The sequence below is a fragment of the Drosophila takahashii genome, chromosome 2L (assembly GCF_030179915.1).
Source record: "Drosophila takahashii strain IR98-3 E-12201 chromosome 2L, DtakHiC1v2, whole genome shotgun sequence".
NCBI classification, from domain to species: domain Eukaryota; kingdom Metazoa; phylum Arthropoda; class Insecta; order Diptera; family Drosophilidae; genus Drosophila; species Drosophila takahashii.
The window spans coordinates 5,352,054-5,365,666 of NC_091678.1; the positions used below are offsets into that span (position 1 = coordinate 5,352,054).

The 13,613-nt window shown below is 37.7% G+C and overlaps 3 protein-coding genes across 3 annotated transcripts; 1 reads left to right on the forward strand and 2 right to left on the reverse strand.

The window, feature by feature from the left end:
• Positions 1–850: 850 nt before the first annotated feature.
• Positions 851–1,621, reverse strand: LOC108057787 (uncharacterized). The gene has a single exon (XM_017142221.3). It carries the CDS (start codon positions 1,525–1,527, stop codon positions 955–957), a length of 573 nt encoding a protein of 190 aa, XP_016997710.2. The 5' UTR covers positions 1,528–1,621; the 3' UTR covers positions 851–954.
• Positions 1,622–4,837: 3,216 nt separating this feature from the next.
• Positions 4,838–5,976, reverse strand: LOC138911878 (histidine-rich glycoprotein-like). Its single transcript, XM_070211484.1, has 2 exons — positions 5,358–5,976; positions 4,838–5,303 (listed from the first exon to the last, which is right to left on the reverse strand). The coding sequence occupies exon 1, from the start codon at positions 5,941–5,943 to the stop codon at positions 5,716–5,718; it is 228 nt and encodes a 75-aa protein (XP_070067585.1). The 5' UTR covers positions 5,944–5,976; the 3' UTR covers positions 4,838–5,303; positions 5,358–5,715.
• Positions 5,977–11,750: 5,774 nt separating this feature from the next.
• LOC108057785 (uncharacterized) lies at positions 11,751–13,207 on the forward strand. The gene is made up of 4 exons (XM_017142218.3): positions 11,751–11,972; positions 12,094–12,216; positions 12,590–12,668; positions 12,728–13,207. Exons 1-4 carry the CDS (start codon positions 11,824–11,826, stop codon positions 12,800–12,802), a joined length of 426 nt encoding a protein of 141 aa, XP_016997707.2. The 5' UTR covers positions 11,751–11,823; the 3' UTR covers positions 12,803–13,207.
• The last annotated feature ends 406 nt before the right edge of the window (positions 13,208–13,613 follow it).

A 13,613-nucleotide genomic window follows, 5' to 3' on the forward strand; every position in this document is an offset into this window, starting at 1 on the left:
AGTTAAATAAATAAATATTTATTTTTTTTCAAATGTTGAAGACAAACCAGATAATTCAATTTTTCAAAAACAATTATATTGTAAGATATTTTGTAATGCAAAATGCATGATTTTTTTCCGTGTGGAGCACCCCAGAATTCTAAGGAAAACCTCAAAGTAGTAGGCCGAAGTTGAGGCTGCGGATGAGCCAGCAAGAAGTTGGCTGTGCCATTAGCATTGGAGGGCAGGAGGTGGAGGACGACGACGTGGAGGCCCAGTCAAAATCACAGAAAATCATCGACAACTGGCAAATGTGTGAATTGAATTTTCAAACAATTTTCCCCCGTGCAGGGAGTGCAGTCCTGGTGCTCGTCATCGGTTTTTGGATCCCATCCCGGTTTCAGTTTCTGTTCCTGGCGCTTTTCAATTCCGCTCCCGCCCCCTGATTTCCCCCGATTTCCCGCCGGCCAAAAGGGAACGTGCATGATTTGAGATTTGATTTGGACGGCGGCCACATTACAGTCGCTAAACCTCGGTTTCCGTCTCGTTGTCCTGCGTTCGAAGCCCTGGAAAGCGAATTTTAAACATTTCGCTCACGTCTCGGATGTTTATGCCATTAGCGTTTAAGTTGCCCATACAAAATGCGACTCGTAAATAAGCAAACGTTTCTTTGTTTTGGCTTCCTTTCTTGTTTTTCTTTGTTAAGGCAGATGTAATCGATGCCCAGGCTAGTTATTGAAAATGATCCGATTAAATTAAACGAAGATTTGCTGTAAAATGAACAATGAAATTTCTGTACTCCGTGAGAATCATGAATGTTGATTTCAGTTAAATATTTTACTAAATGTATAAGAGGCTTAGTTATTTTTACCTGCTTTTTAAACATCTTTAATTTATTATCAACAATTTCAATGCTCGTACAAAATTTGTTGTGTAGGTCTAAAAATATGCAAGACAAAAGCTCGTAGAAATAATTTATCTGCATTCTAAACAGCAAAAAGAGCAGGAACAGAAGGAGTTTTTAAAATCTGGATAAACCTCCTGATCCTGATTCAGATTACGATCTTGCTCCTGATTATAGGAAACCTCCTCCCGAACCATCCCCTTTGCGGATTGATAAAGTCTCCGAATGAGAGCTCCATATGGCTTCCGCGTCACCAGATGCGTAGTTGTTTCGTGTACTTCGTAGACACAATTTGTTTGAAGGCATACAAAAGGTTCCTCCATTTCCAGGACATTTTCCGATATCGAAATGCGAGGTGGAATGGTCAAAGGACTCTTCTTGCTCTTCTTGACCCTTTTTTTGGTTACCAATCTGATCTTATTCTTCTTGACGATACTTTTCTTGGGAAGACTGGGAATTTGGGTCTCTGTAATCGCAGCTTGGATCTCCTCCTCGAAAGATTCCTGACGCTTTGTCGCCTTTTTCTTCAAAGCCGTTACCATTTTGTACCGCTGTTGAATATTATTTATTTTCTTCACGGTTTGCTCAAAAGAAACCTTAACTTCTTCAACTTCCTGCAGAGTATCCCAAAGTTGGTTTTTCATCACTTTTTCACGAGAAAATTTTATTGCAAAATAATAAGAAAACACACACTAACTGAAACCGATGAGACGAGTTAATAAATCCAGGTGGAATGAAAATTCAGGGGGGGCTAGATTTTTGTTTTTCTCCCTGCTTTGTCATTGGGAAATTCCGATATGAAACGACAAGTACTAAACTGACCTTATCGCGACACAAAGGCTGATAAAACGTTTTAATGGGAAAACCGAGAACTCAACCCTATTTTTGCCACTATATATAGGGTGGAAAATAAAGCAAAACTTCAGTTCAGAATCAAACTTGCTTTTGGAAAAATGCCGCCACCACCTCACCAGCCGCCGCACAACCCACACCCACCAAAGGGTCCTGGCCATCCTGGAGATCATCACCCAGAACCACATCCACCCCACCATGGAGATCACAAGCCCCACCATGGACATCACTAAGCGGGGATTATAAATAGGATCAAAACTAAAAGGATTTTAAATACGTTGGATATATTTTTAAGGAGCTTCGACTCCAATAAAACCGATGGGGGTTTTTTTTAAATCAAGCCAAAGAAATAAAACAAATATTGAAATACTTAATTTTGTGATTTTTTACTATTATTTTTCAGGTAATCTAGAAAAGTGGCGTTCCGATATACATATATCTTCAAAATATAAACTAAATCCTCAAATACAATATACTTATATTCTTATCTATATGGCTCCTCCAGCAAATACTCATAAAATGAACAACTGCTATGGATCAACCAATTAACACGTAGAAAGAATTAACAGAACAATATAATTCTGAGTAATTTTAGGGGAATTCTACGAATACATATATTTGTATTAGCAGATTTCGATAAGGTTATCCCATCAGATTGCGAATCATTATCATGCACATGCCTTCAACAATCCACGGATAAGGTGTTCTACAGTTATTTTTATTTTATGATTATTTCTACACTTGTTTATAGGTATAAAACTTAATTACTGAATAAACACAACAAGTCAATAAGAAATATGTTTGTTTGCAAAAATATTCTATTTGAAGTAGGTTTAATTGTGTGTTGTGATTAGTGAATCACTTCCTGCCGACTTACTCATAAATGATCAATTTGTTTACTATTAATAATTTTTTAAAAACAAACGTTTGTTATTGTTGGCAAAAAAATACCTTCCATCTTCATAGTGGTTATACTGGGAAGTCCGACATACTTATGGGCTTAACAAGCCCACCTTATCTGAAACCCTGATAAGATTTCGACGCGCCCGAAGTATTTTATTTTTATATAAATGGTATGACATTAGCGGGAAAGTTTAGTACACAAAGGTAGTTAAACAAATAAAGATGCCGCCGCCACCACCGCACCACCATCACAACCCACCGCCCCATGGGCCACACCCACCATTCCAGACGCCGGTGCATCCAATTTACCACTTTCCAACTCCCGAGCACCAATGGGTTCCTGCAGGAAATAGTTCCGGATACAATCCACCGCCGCCGCATGGACCATACCCATACCCACCTAATCCAGGATATGTGGCGCCAGGACCTCCGATGCAACCACGATAAGGACTGAACTACAAACTGGATTTAAGAAATATAATGTGATCAAATAAAAACACCTCTAAACGAGGTAAAAAACTAGTGACGATCGCACCTTCAACGTACAAAAGTTCTGATATCAACTTTTGTGACGAAAAATAATTTTAGATGCGACTAAATAAGTACGCTATCTAAAATTTACTCGTTCGGCCCGCTTTAGCAAATAGTTAATATCTACACGAAAGTTTTTTGTTGTAGCGTGCCGAATGAATAAATTTTAGATAGCGTACTTATTTAGTCGCATCTAAAATTATTTTTCGTCACAAAAGTTGATATCAGAACTTTTGTACGTTGAAGGTGCGATCGTCACTAGTTTTTTACCTCGTTTAGAGGTGTTTTTATTTGATATCAGAAGTTTTTGTTTGTTTACTTTTGCTCTCATAGGTGCTAATGTAAACATTTAAATTTAAATTGGTCAATCATAATTTTTAAACAATTGTATTTTAACGAATTAAGTTAAAAAGGCGTTGAAGTATTTCAAAATACCTTTTAAACGAGGTATAGCACATGTCTGTACCTTTAATAGTGTAGAACTTAAAAACTAACGAAATTTAGCTATTTTTAGCTTTTTTCCCGCTAAAGTAGCGGCTTTTTCCAAAAGTCGTAGAACAAAAGATTCCTATATGGAACTCTTAAGTGCAAATTTACTGATTCCATGACCCTAAAATACAGTTCGGATACCCTCCCACAAAATTCAATACTCAGGGAGCGTTAATTGTTCGAGCTGGCAAAAGTGTCTATTTTCGTATAAAAATAACTTTTAAACGTGACTTTTTACAGTAATGTGTTATATACCAAAATTTAAGGAATCTCAAGGGCTATACAGTTTAAAGTTGTAAGAAAAATCGTTAGAGCCGTTTTTGAGAAAATTAAAAAAAAGCTAAAAAAAAAGTTTAAACAAATTTTTTTTTGTTCATATCTTTTTAACTAATTCATTTACACAAATTGCATTTACAAGGCGTTTATAGCATTTAAAAATACCTTTCAAACGAGATGCAGCACAAGTCTGTAGCTTTAGTAGTATAGAAGTTACGGCTTTCCGAATTTTAGCTATTTATAGCTGTTTTCCCGCTAAACTAGCGGGTTTTTCCAAAAGTGGTAGAACAAAAGTTTTTTATATCGATGTGATGAACGTCATATCAAATTTTCAGAACTTAAAAAACATATTTTGGACAAGTGGACAAGTGGACAAGTGGACAAGTGGACAAGTGGACAAGTGGACAAGTGGACAAACTGACAAACAGAATTAAAATTTCATTTTGGGAAGAAGAAGAAAATCTTATTTTGGCTATAACTTTTGAACGTCGGATTTCGACAAATGACCCCTCATTCGACGGGTATTTTCAAAAGGAATACAACTAAAACATTGCGAGGGGGCATTTATCCCCACCGGCCCCAACAGCTCCAAATTTCGAAATTTTCACTTTTTCACTTTCACCGCTCTCTCCCCCAAGCCAATTGATTTTCTTAAAGTCTTGGTATGCAATCCTTTAAGTTTTTGCAATACCTTTCGATTGGTGTATTACTCATTACGATCGGACTATCACAGCAGATTTTCAATTTTGCGGCTATATAATAGTAGTCGCCTTCGCACACTCTCCTGGTGCGCTTCGTCACTACATGGACTGCCGTCCATAGTGATAATACAAAAGTACCAATATATTGTGATTAAACTACAAACCAAAACTGATTTTTAGTCAGTTACACAAAAAACGAATATTTTTAATATTTTTGATATTACTCGGAATTTATTTGATTATTCATTTAATTAACTTTCAGTTAATTTAAAGAACACTTGATTCATCGGAATCTTCGCTCAAAGACCCAACTCTTTACCGGAGATTGAATCGGTGCATAAATTGAGTTACTAAAAGTATACGGAGGTCCAATGTTAGATGGTCTGAAGACGATCGGCTTTTGAATTGGAATTTTCAAAATATTTGGAGGATGCGGCATCTTCACTTGGTGAACTGCAGACGAGTACTAAATGCATTACTGGAGGCTTTTACATATATATAGATGAATATGATGTCATAAGCATTTTCTGTCTTTATTTACACACCCAGAGTTCTCGCAATCGAGGGGAATAACCCTTGTAAATATTGAAATGGTTTTTTCTTTAAAAAATCCCCGAGGCTTATTTTGTAGTCGTTTTTTACGAAATGAGCAATCATTTGACATTAGGCTGATAACAGCTAAAGGTTATTGTAGGGTATTGAGACATTTAGTTCATACTAACCTAATATAAATGTATTCAATTTTTTATGAATAATCTGTTGCTGCCGAATAATCTTTTCATCATCTAAGTTTTAAAATATTTGGGTACATTTACAAAAGTTTTCTTTGTATAACCACATGACGGATAACTTTTAATCGATATTAATTAACTGAACTATTTTTTCCTATGCTGACATTGACACTAAATTTTTTTAACTGCTCACGAGAACTAACACAGAACTATTTTTTTTTGTATTTGGTTTATTTTAGGTATTTTTTTTTGTTTTGTTTTTTGACCACGTCATAATATTTTTGTGTAGACATTAAAATTAAATTTCTTAGTTTGATAAATAACTATCGGATCCACATCGCTTCAGTTCTTAGCGGGGGTGCATTGGAGGTCCAGGAGGGTGGTGATGGTGATCATGATGAGGAGGACCGTGGTGCGGGGGTCCATGGTGCGGGGGTCCGTGGTGCGGAGGTCCGTGGTGCGGAGGTCCGTGGTGCGGAGGTCCGTGATGCGGAGGTCCGTGATGGGGAGGTCCATGGTGCGGAGGACCATGGTGTGGTGGTCCGTGGTGATGGTCGTGGTGCGGTGGAGGAGACATCTTTGCTTGACGAACTTCAGTTGAGTACTGAACTTAACTGCTTTAGGCTTACCATTTATATGAAAAAAATAATATTATTTCAAGTACACCCACCCAGATAAGGTGGGCAGCTATGAGCATTTCGGAATTCCCAATATACCGCTATAAAGATAACCGACCTTCCCAAACTCGAAAGAGTCGTCATTCTAGTGGGGAATAACTCTCCCTATAAGTGAGTTATGTATGTTAACTATTTTTGGGTTATAATAAATCTCTCATCTCGTATGAAATCTCGAGTCATCGCAAATATTTTACTGGTCACCTTTTACTAAAAGAACAATCAATCAATCACTTGGTGTTGATAAATAGCTTATCGCATTAGTCAAATGTCTTGTATTCTTAACTGAACATATCTTTGATTTATTTGTTCTTACCCAAAATTCCATTTACTTGGCAAAAATGTTTTTGTTATTATTTTGAAATAGTGAAGTATTAGTAATCATACATAAATATCTGTTGTAAACCTTATCAATGGGTTGTTTGGACTCGAACCACGATAATGCATTGCAATCTGAGAGGCTTATCTTATGGATAGGAATTACGCATTTGGTCATAGAAGTTTTACTTAGTCAGACTTAAACTATGATTATTATGGTGATTTTAGGTGCTGTGTATGGGGTATACCATCTTTGATTTTTAAAGGGAAGTACTGAGAAGGTTCCAAATAATCCGGAAATGGAAAGTTTTACTATGCAATATTTAGATAAAAATAATATACTAAATTATAAAAAATTTAAACTTCTCGTTATTCGTTTTTAGAAATACAATATTACCCATCCGTCATATTGACTTTTATGGTTATGTCCTTTGGATGGAAAAACGGTACATTATATGTTTTTTTTGCGATAGTCCCACCACTTTTATGCCCGCAATCACTCAGGCGTTCAATAATTGACTGCATCTGCGGTCGAATACAGATCAAATCGAGGATGGGTTATAAAATAGATTGGGGGAAAAAAATCAAGCAAACAGCAAATAAAATTTATAACAAATCTAACACACATACATCATTTTGATATGGTCACGGACACGTTCCGTCCGTCTATTTGCTTAAGGAAGGATGCCTCATCGGGTGGCAGCCACATGGATGTAGAGGACAAGGTCCGTACTCCGGAGGATCTGAAGCTGGAGGAAACTTTAGCCAGGACAGACACATTAATTTTGCTGCTCGCTTCTCTAACCGCATGCAATTTTTCTTGGCTCGCTCTCCCTCGGCTATCGCCTTTCAATGGCAGGAAGCGAACCCTGGGAGAAAAGTGGAGTGCGGGAAGGGAGGGGAGAGTGTTCGAGGATCCGGGATGGGAAGAGCCCACATCCTTCAGCCAGTCAGTTAGTCAGTCAGCCAGATAAGTGCGGTTTATGTGCAGCACGTAGACCAACTCAATACACTCGATAAATTGCGGCGGCGTTTGGCTGCTTAGAAACGGGCAACTTGACCGCATCCAAAAAGGGGAAAAGGGAATTTTACATATGCAGTGGGATTATTAGCTCTTGGGTCATTTAATTAATGTAGGAATTTAATAGAAAATTTTAGGAAAATCTTAGAAGTTAAACTTTGATTTTTATAAAAAAAAAGTTATTAAAAAAATTAGAAAAAATATATTTCCTACCTTTATATATAGGCAGAAATTAAATGAAAAGAATTTTATAAATAAAATATTTATTTAATTATTTTTTTTAAGAAATACAGTTTCTATTATTTTACCCTCAATTTTTTTGTAAAAGCAATGAGGTTTCCGAGTACCGAATTGATGTTGTGCAGTTTTTCTCTGAACAAAAACTGCAAGTGCACTTTAACCCTCGGTGCGCTAACCTGACTTTAACCCCTACTCCCCCCAACGCTAACTCAATTTCCGTGCCATGGGCAGCACTTGATTAAATAATGTCCAAAGGCATTTGAAAGCCGAATTCCGATTGGAAATGCCAGCGAACCTCTTCACAAGCAAACAAAATTCCATTGCAAATTTACTCATATTAAAAGCTCATTAAAGATCAAATGCCCAAAGTCAAAAACCCTTGGTTTGCCTGTTGTAGACCCGGGAAAAACTCATCATGGCAACAACATTCCATGGCGGGGGGGAAAAAGGAAGAGAAAGCCCAGAACGGAGCGGAAAATATGTTATTAATTCAAATTAATATAATCCAATTTTTTTCGCTTTTCCTCCCATTGCCCCGGAGTTTTGCGCCGGGAAATGGAAACTACTTTCTCAGCGTCGCGCATTACGGAAATATGTTTTCCCTTTCCGCTTTCGCTAAGGGGAACTTCGCATTTTCACCGAGTGGGGTTGTTCTATGATGTATAGACAGTATCGTATCTGGGTTGGCATGAGAAATGGCCTGGTTCGAGGATTGGCGGGTGTGGTTTTTGCATTTGCTCCCGGTGCTCCCCGTGTATGCAGGAATGTGGGTTAATAATGAGCCCATAGACAGCAGCAGACGGGCTTAAATTTGAAAGACATTTGTCTTGGCTATGCCATTACGTTTTAGCATATGATTATTTTCAGGTTTTCCTTTCCTAGTCGACTTTGCGAGGCAATCGAAGTAGCACCGCATCCCAATGACTGTATCCTCCACGAAAATTGTTAGTAATGCAAATGTAATAAACTCGACTTTTCCAGCACACCTTTCTTATATTTAATTCGATTACAAAAGACCCTATACTATATAAAAGACCCTTAAAAGATTTACTGCTTGTTATACATATACTATGTTTATGCTATGAGATTCATGATTTCTTGAAAGCGTGAAATAAAAAAAAACAAGAGAGAACGCTATAGTCGGCTATAGTAGATAAGGAAAGTGCTAAGCTTCTTGGATATTTTTAAAAATGTTTTATTTAATAAAAATATTAAACTAAACTCTTTTTTTTCCAGTATTTATCGGATAACTCCGACTCTCTTGTGAAACATTCGAAATGAAGTTGTCTGGCTTTGATTTGCCATCGAGTGAGCTTTGAATGTGGGTTAAATAAGAGAATAGATTGCAAGCCAATTGCAATCGATGAGTTTGCTTCTACTTTCCAGCTTCATAGCGAAAGTGCAAACTGTGCATTTAGTTGATTAAATGGGATCCTGCTGATTCTGACGCCAATTCTCTGGCTCTGCCGGCGGCTTCACCGACGATCCGCTGGAACGCTCCCGCTGGTTGGTAATCTTCTGTTCCGGCTTTGGCTGCGACTGCGACTGTCCCGGCTTGGACCACTCCGACTTGGGCTCGGAGTGGCCGGCACTCGGCTTGACGAACTCTTTAGAAATCTTGGTCTTCATGGTGATCGGGTTGCGAACTGAGCCAGCCGCAGTAATGTAGCGGCCGTTGCCAATGCTGTTGCCTTTGGGCGTATTTTCTTGGTCTTAAAAGTGGAAAAAAAGAAAATGTATAAAAAAAATTGTAGCAAAGAAAATTCCGTACCTGTCATCTTCCTTTTGACGCTGAAAATATTGAATAGAGCAGTCAGTGTATGCCAATAGAAGGGATACTAATGAAAGTAGGGCCAAAAGCAGGTGCGATTACCAACATTGATATCATCGAATCGTCACTCTGTCACATAAAATATCGCACACTTTTCATCACGAGCAAGTAATGAAATCTTTGCAATACTTTTAAGGGCTCCACTTATTCCTAATTTAACTCTGTATTTGTGGGGTGACTACTCTGCTCTATCATACTTCAACAGAGCCGTATACAAATGTCAAGTAATATCTGGGAGACACCCCTGCTCATATCATTTCATGATTTCGTTTGTATCGTATAAGTAGTAGTTATACCCGTTACTCGTAGAGTAAAAGGGTATATTGTCAGTGCTGTCATCACTCAGCTTGAAAAACAGGACAGATAAGCCGAATAAAAGGGGAAAAAAGGACAAAAAAATTTAAAAAATGACAAAAAAGGGACAAAGGTAAATGCGTCTCGATTTTTCTTTTTTTACCAATGGGTTATATATTTACTTCATTTAAATTGAATTTATATTAAATTCAGTTAAGTAAAGATCTACTGCGCCCAACTCACAACATTCTTCGTTTGATCATTTTGCCATAGTCAATTTTTGTGCGTGTACGTTATAATCCAAAAATTTTTAAATAATAAAAGCATTTCAAGTAACTATATTAGTAATACAAAAAAAATTCAATAACTGCGTCAAACCCGAATAAGAGTTGTTCAAATCTACAATTTTTTTCTGACAAAAAAGCAGAGAGTAAAATTTGAGAAATTTTTATAAATTGTTTGTCACAGAAAACATTGTACTATAAAGAAAATCAGCTCAAAGAAGCTGGGTTGACAAAAATTAAATTTTTGAAATTATAAAAGCGGAATCGTTTGCCCATCTTTTGCCCATGTCACCCCAGATATTACTTGTCATTTATTTACTTGACATTTAGATAGAGCAGAGTAGAGTTCAGGCTGAATTCATAGCCAACTTTTGTGTGTTGTCAAATTCACGAAATGCATAAACGACACACGAATCGGTTGAAATCGTGAATTCGTTATCGCTAAACACAGTAATAGTATATGTGTCGTGTACATGAATTATATAGAGGAACTTTGGGCTCTGTAAAAGATGTTGGATCGAAATAAAATTGGACACAGTAAAAATGAATGCAATTTTTCTATTTTAGATTGGGACTAGTCTACATAACTATTTCATGTGAAATTAGGAATAAGCGGTTAAAGGAGCCCTTAAAAGTATTGCAAAGATTTCATTACTTGCTCGTGATGAAAAGTGTGCGATATTTTATGTGACAGAGTGACGATTCGATGATATCAATGTTGGTAATCGCACCTGCTTTTGGCCCTACTTTCATTCGTATCCCTTCTATTGGCATACACTGACTGCTCTATTCAATCTTTTCAACGTCAAAAGGAAGATGACAGGTAAGGAATTTTCTTTGCTACAATTTTTTTTTATCATTTTATTTTTTTCCCCTCTTAAGACCAAGGAAATAAGCCCAAAGGCAACGGCATTGGCAACGGCCGCTACATTACTGCGGCTGGCTCAGTTCGCAACCCGATCACCATGAAGACCAAGATTTCTAAAGAGTTCGTCAAGCCGAGTGCCGGCCACTCCGAGCCCAAGTCGGAGTGGTCCAAGCCGGGCCAGTAGCAGTCGCAGCCAAAGCCGGAGCAGAAGATTACCAACTGCCGGGAGCGTTCCAGCGGATCGTCGGAGAAGCCGCCGGCAGAGAAAGAGAATTGGCGTCAGAATCAGCAGGATCCCATTTAATCAACTAAATGCACAGTTTGCACTTTCGCAATGAAGCTGGAAAGTAGAAGCAAACTCATCGATTGCAATTGCCTTGCAATCTATTCTCTTATTTAACCCACATTCAAAGCTCACTCGATGGCAAATCAAAGCCAGACAACTTCATTTCGAATGTTTCACAAGAGAGTTGGAGTTATCCGATAAATACTGGAAAAAAAAAGAGTTTAGTTTAATATTTTTATTAAATAAAAAATGTTATAATAATATCCAAAAAGTTCAACACTTTCCTTAGCTTCGAATAGGAGTTTTTTTTTATATTATTAAAAACAAAGTTTTAACAAAACAGTAATTTCATTTCCCTCTGTGCAGTGAAAACTTTTCCCATATGCAACAGTTGCCCATGTTTGTGTGCCACCCACTTTTGCCATCTCGCAACCAATCCCTCAAGCCATTGTTGGCTTGTTGGTTCGATAAACTCCCTGCCAACAGCCAAACAAATCCCAATCCCAATCCCAGCTGCACCTAGTACCCGGTTTTTCCTCCCTTCAATCGGTTTCAGTTCCATGGCAAATGCCCGGCGGTGAGCAAGTAGGGAAATCTGGTATCTGGCTGAGTGCTCGGCATAAAACGGAAAACTTGTTAGGATGGATAAACTGCGGGGCAACAATGCGGCTGGCGAGAATCCCTTCAAGCGGCCAATGAATGCCCTCCAGAAGCAGTGGTATCGCGTTCTACTGGCCCGACGAGTGGGATTCGGGCAGCGTCCTCCGCCCGATGAAAAGGAGCTAACGTAGTAAGTCAGTTGAAGGAGCAGACGCAGCTACGCAGCCCTCTGTTCAAATCAAATTGTGTGAAAATTGCAATTTCCTGTTGATTTAATACATTTCACAATTTCCCCATGCCTCGGGTAAAAGCGCCGACATTTGTCGTAAGCGCTATACAGCCTCGTTCCGGCGATACAACGAACGTTTCCGCCGGGAAATGGCCAAACACGAGGAGATGCAGCGATGCGCCATCGATGCCATGAGGGTTCACAGGTGAGAGAAGTGAAATCTAAATATATCTTTAATTTTAAATTTAAATCGGAAAATATTTGCAAAAAAATCAAGTTTTTAAATAATTTTTATATTTTTTACAATTTTTATACTGTTGAAAAATCATATTAAAATCAATTAATAAATGGATTATAATATTGTTATGACTGAAAGGGAGTTATAATAATGCATACCTTATTATTACTAAAATTCATAAATACTGAGGGGCATCAAATGCTCTTTACGCAAACATAACTTAAAAATTCGTAATTTCTGCTGGGTTTTAGTGACCATTATTCAAGGAACTACAAATGCTACAAAACAACGAATATTTTGAATTAATACATACAGAATATTCTCTTCCTATTTAATTTAGAACCTTTGCCATAACCACACTTTGGCTGCCATTGCATTCGAAACGGGAGATAAACTCCACGTTGGAGACCCTCGAACAGGTAAGAAACATTTTGGATAAATCTCGGATTTAACATGGCTTAAATATAATTTTACCCAGGTTCTCACCGCCAAGGAAAGACGACGCCTGCAGGAGATACTCAAACAAGGAGAGTCCTGGCACTCGCATCGCTGAAGCAACATCCACTGCTCTCAAGGCCACTACTCGGGTTCAGATTCAGATTCTGATTCAGATCCTCCTCCAGATTCCGAACCCGACTCATCCCCATGCCCATCATCATCATCTGCCACGGCTAAGTGAATTCCATTTAGCTTGGATTTCACTCTTCCTGGGAGCCTGATTTTTCTTCACTCACTTCATTTTTTACTTTTCCTTCGTTTTGTTCTTGAATTTTTGCTGTCAGTGGCCCAAGCATTGTCGTAAATATTTAATACCAGTAAAAGTGCAAAGTTCACTTTGGCTAAAACCAAAACGGTGTTGGGACGAGATCAATTTACTGGTATGGGGATACAAGGGCACTATCAAAAGGTTATAGAAATTGCTGTCTCAAAGGGATTACTGCACTTTAGTTTTAATAATTTTCTTAGGGGAGCGGAACTGTATTGCAGTTTAATTTTCTTAAAGGTAAATTGATTTAATCTATTATTTTATTTATTTTTTATTATATTAAAAATACACAAGAAAGAATTTGTTATTCCTATCTTTCTGTTTTATTTGTTTTGAATTATTCCTCATATTTAAATATGTAGCTATTTTATTATTCTTTTTCTAATATTGTTAACCCAGTTGGAACATATTTTCCTTGCCCCAAAGTGTTCCATATTTCAAAGACTATTCAGATTTATTATGTTTTCTTTGGCAATCGATTTAGCCTATTAAAAACTGCTGCCTAGGGCAAAGTTTTTCAATGTAAATATGTCATATGCCAAAAAAGGCTGCCCCCATAAAACACACTTGTTGGGGGAGGAAAATGGACACAATGGAA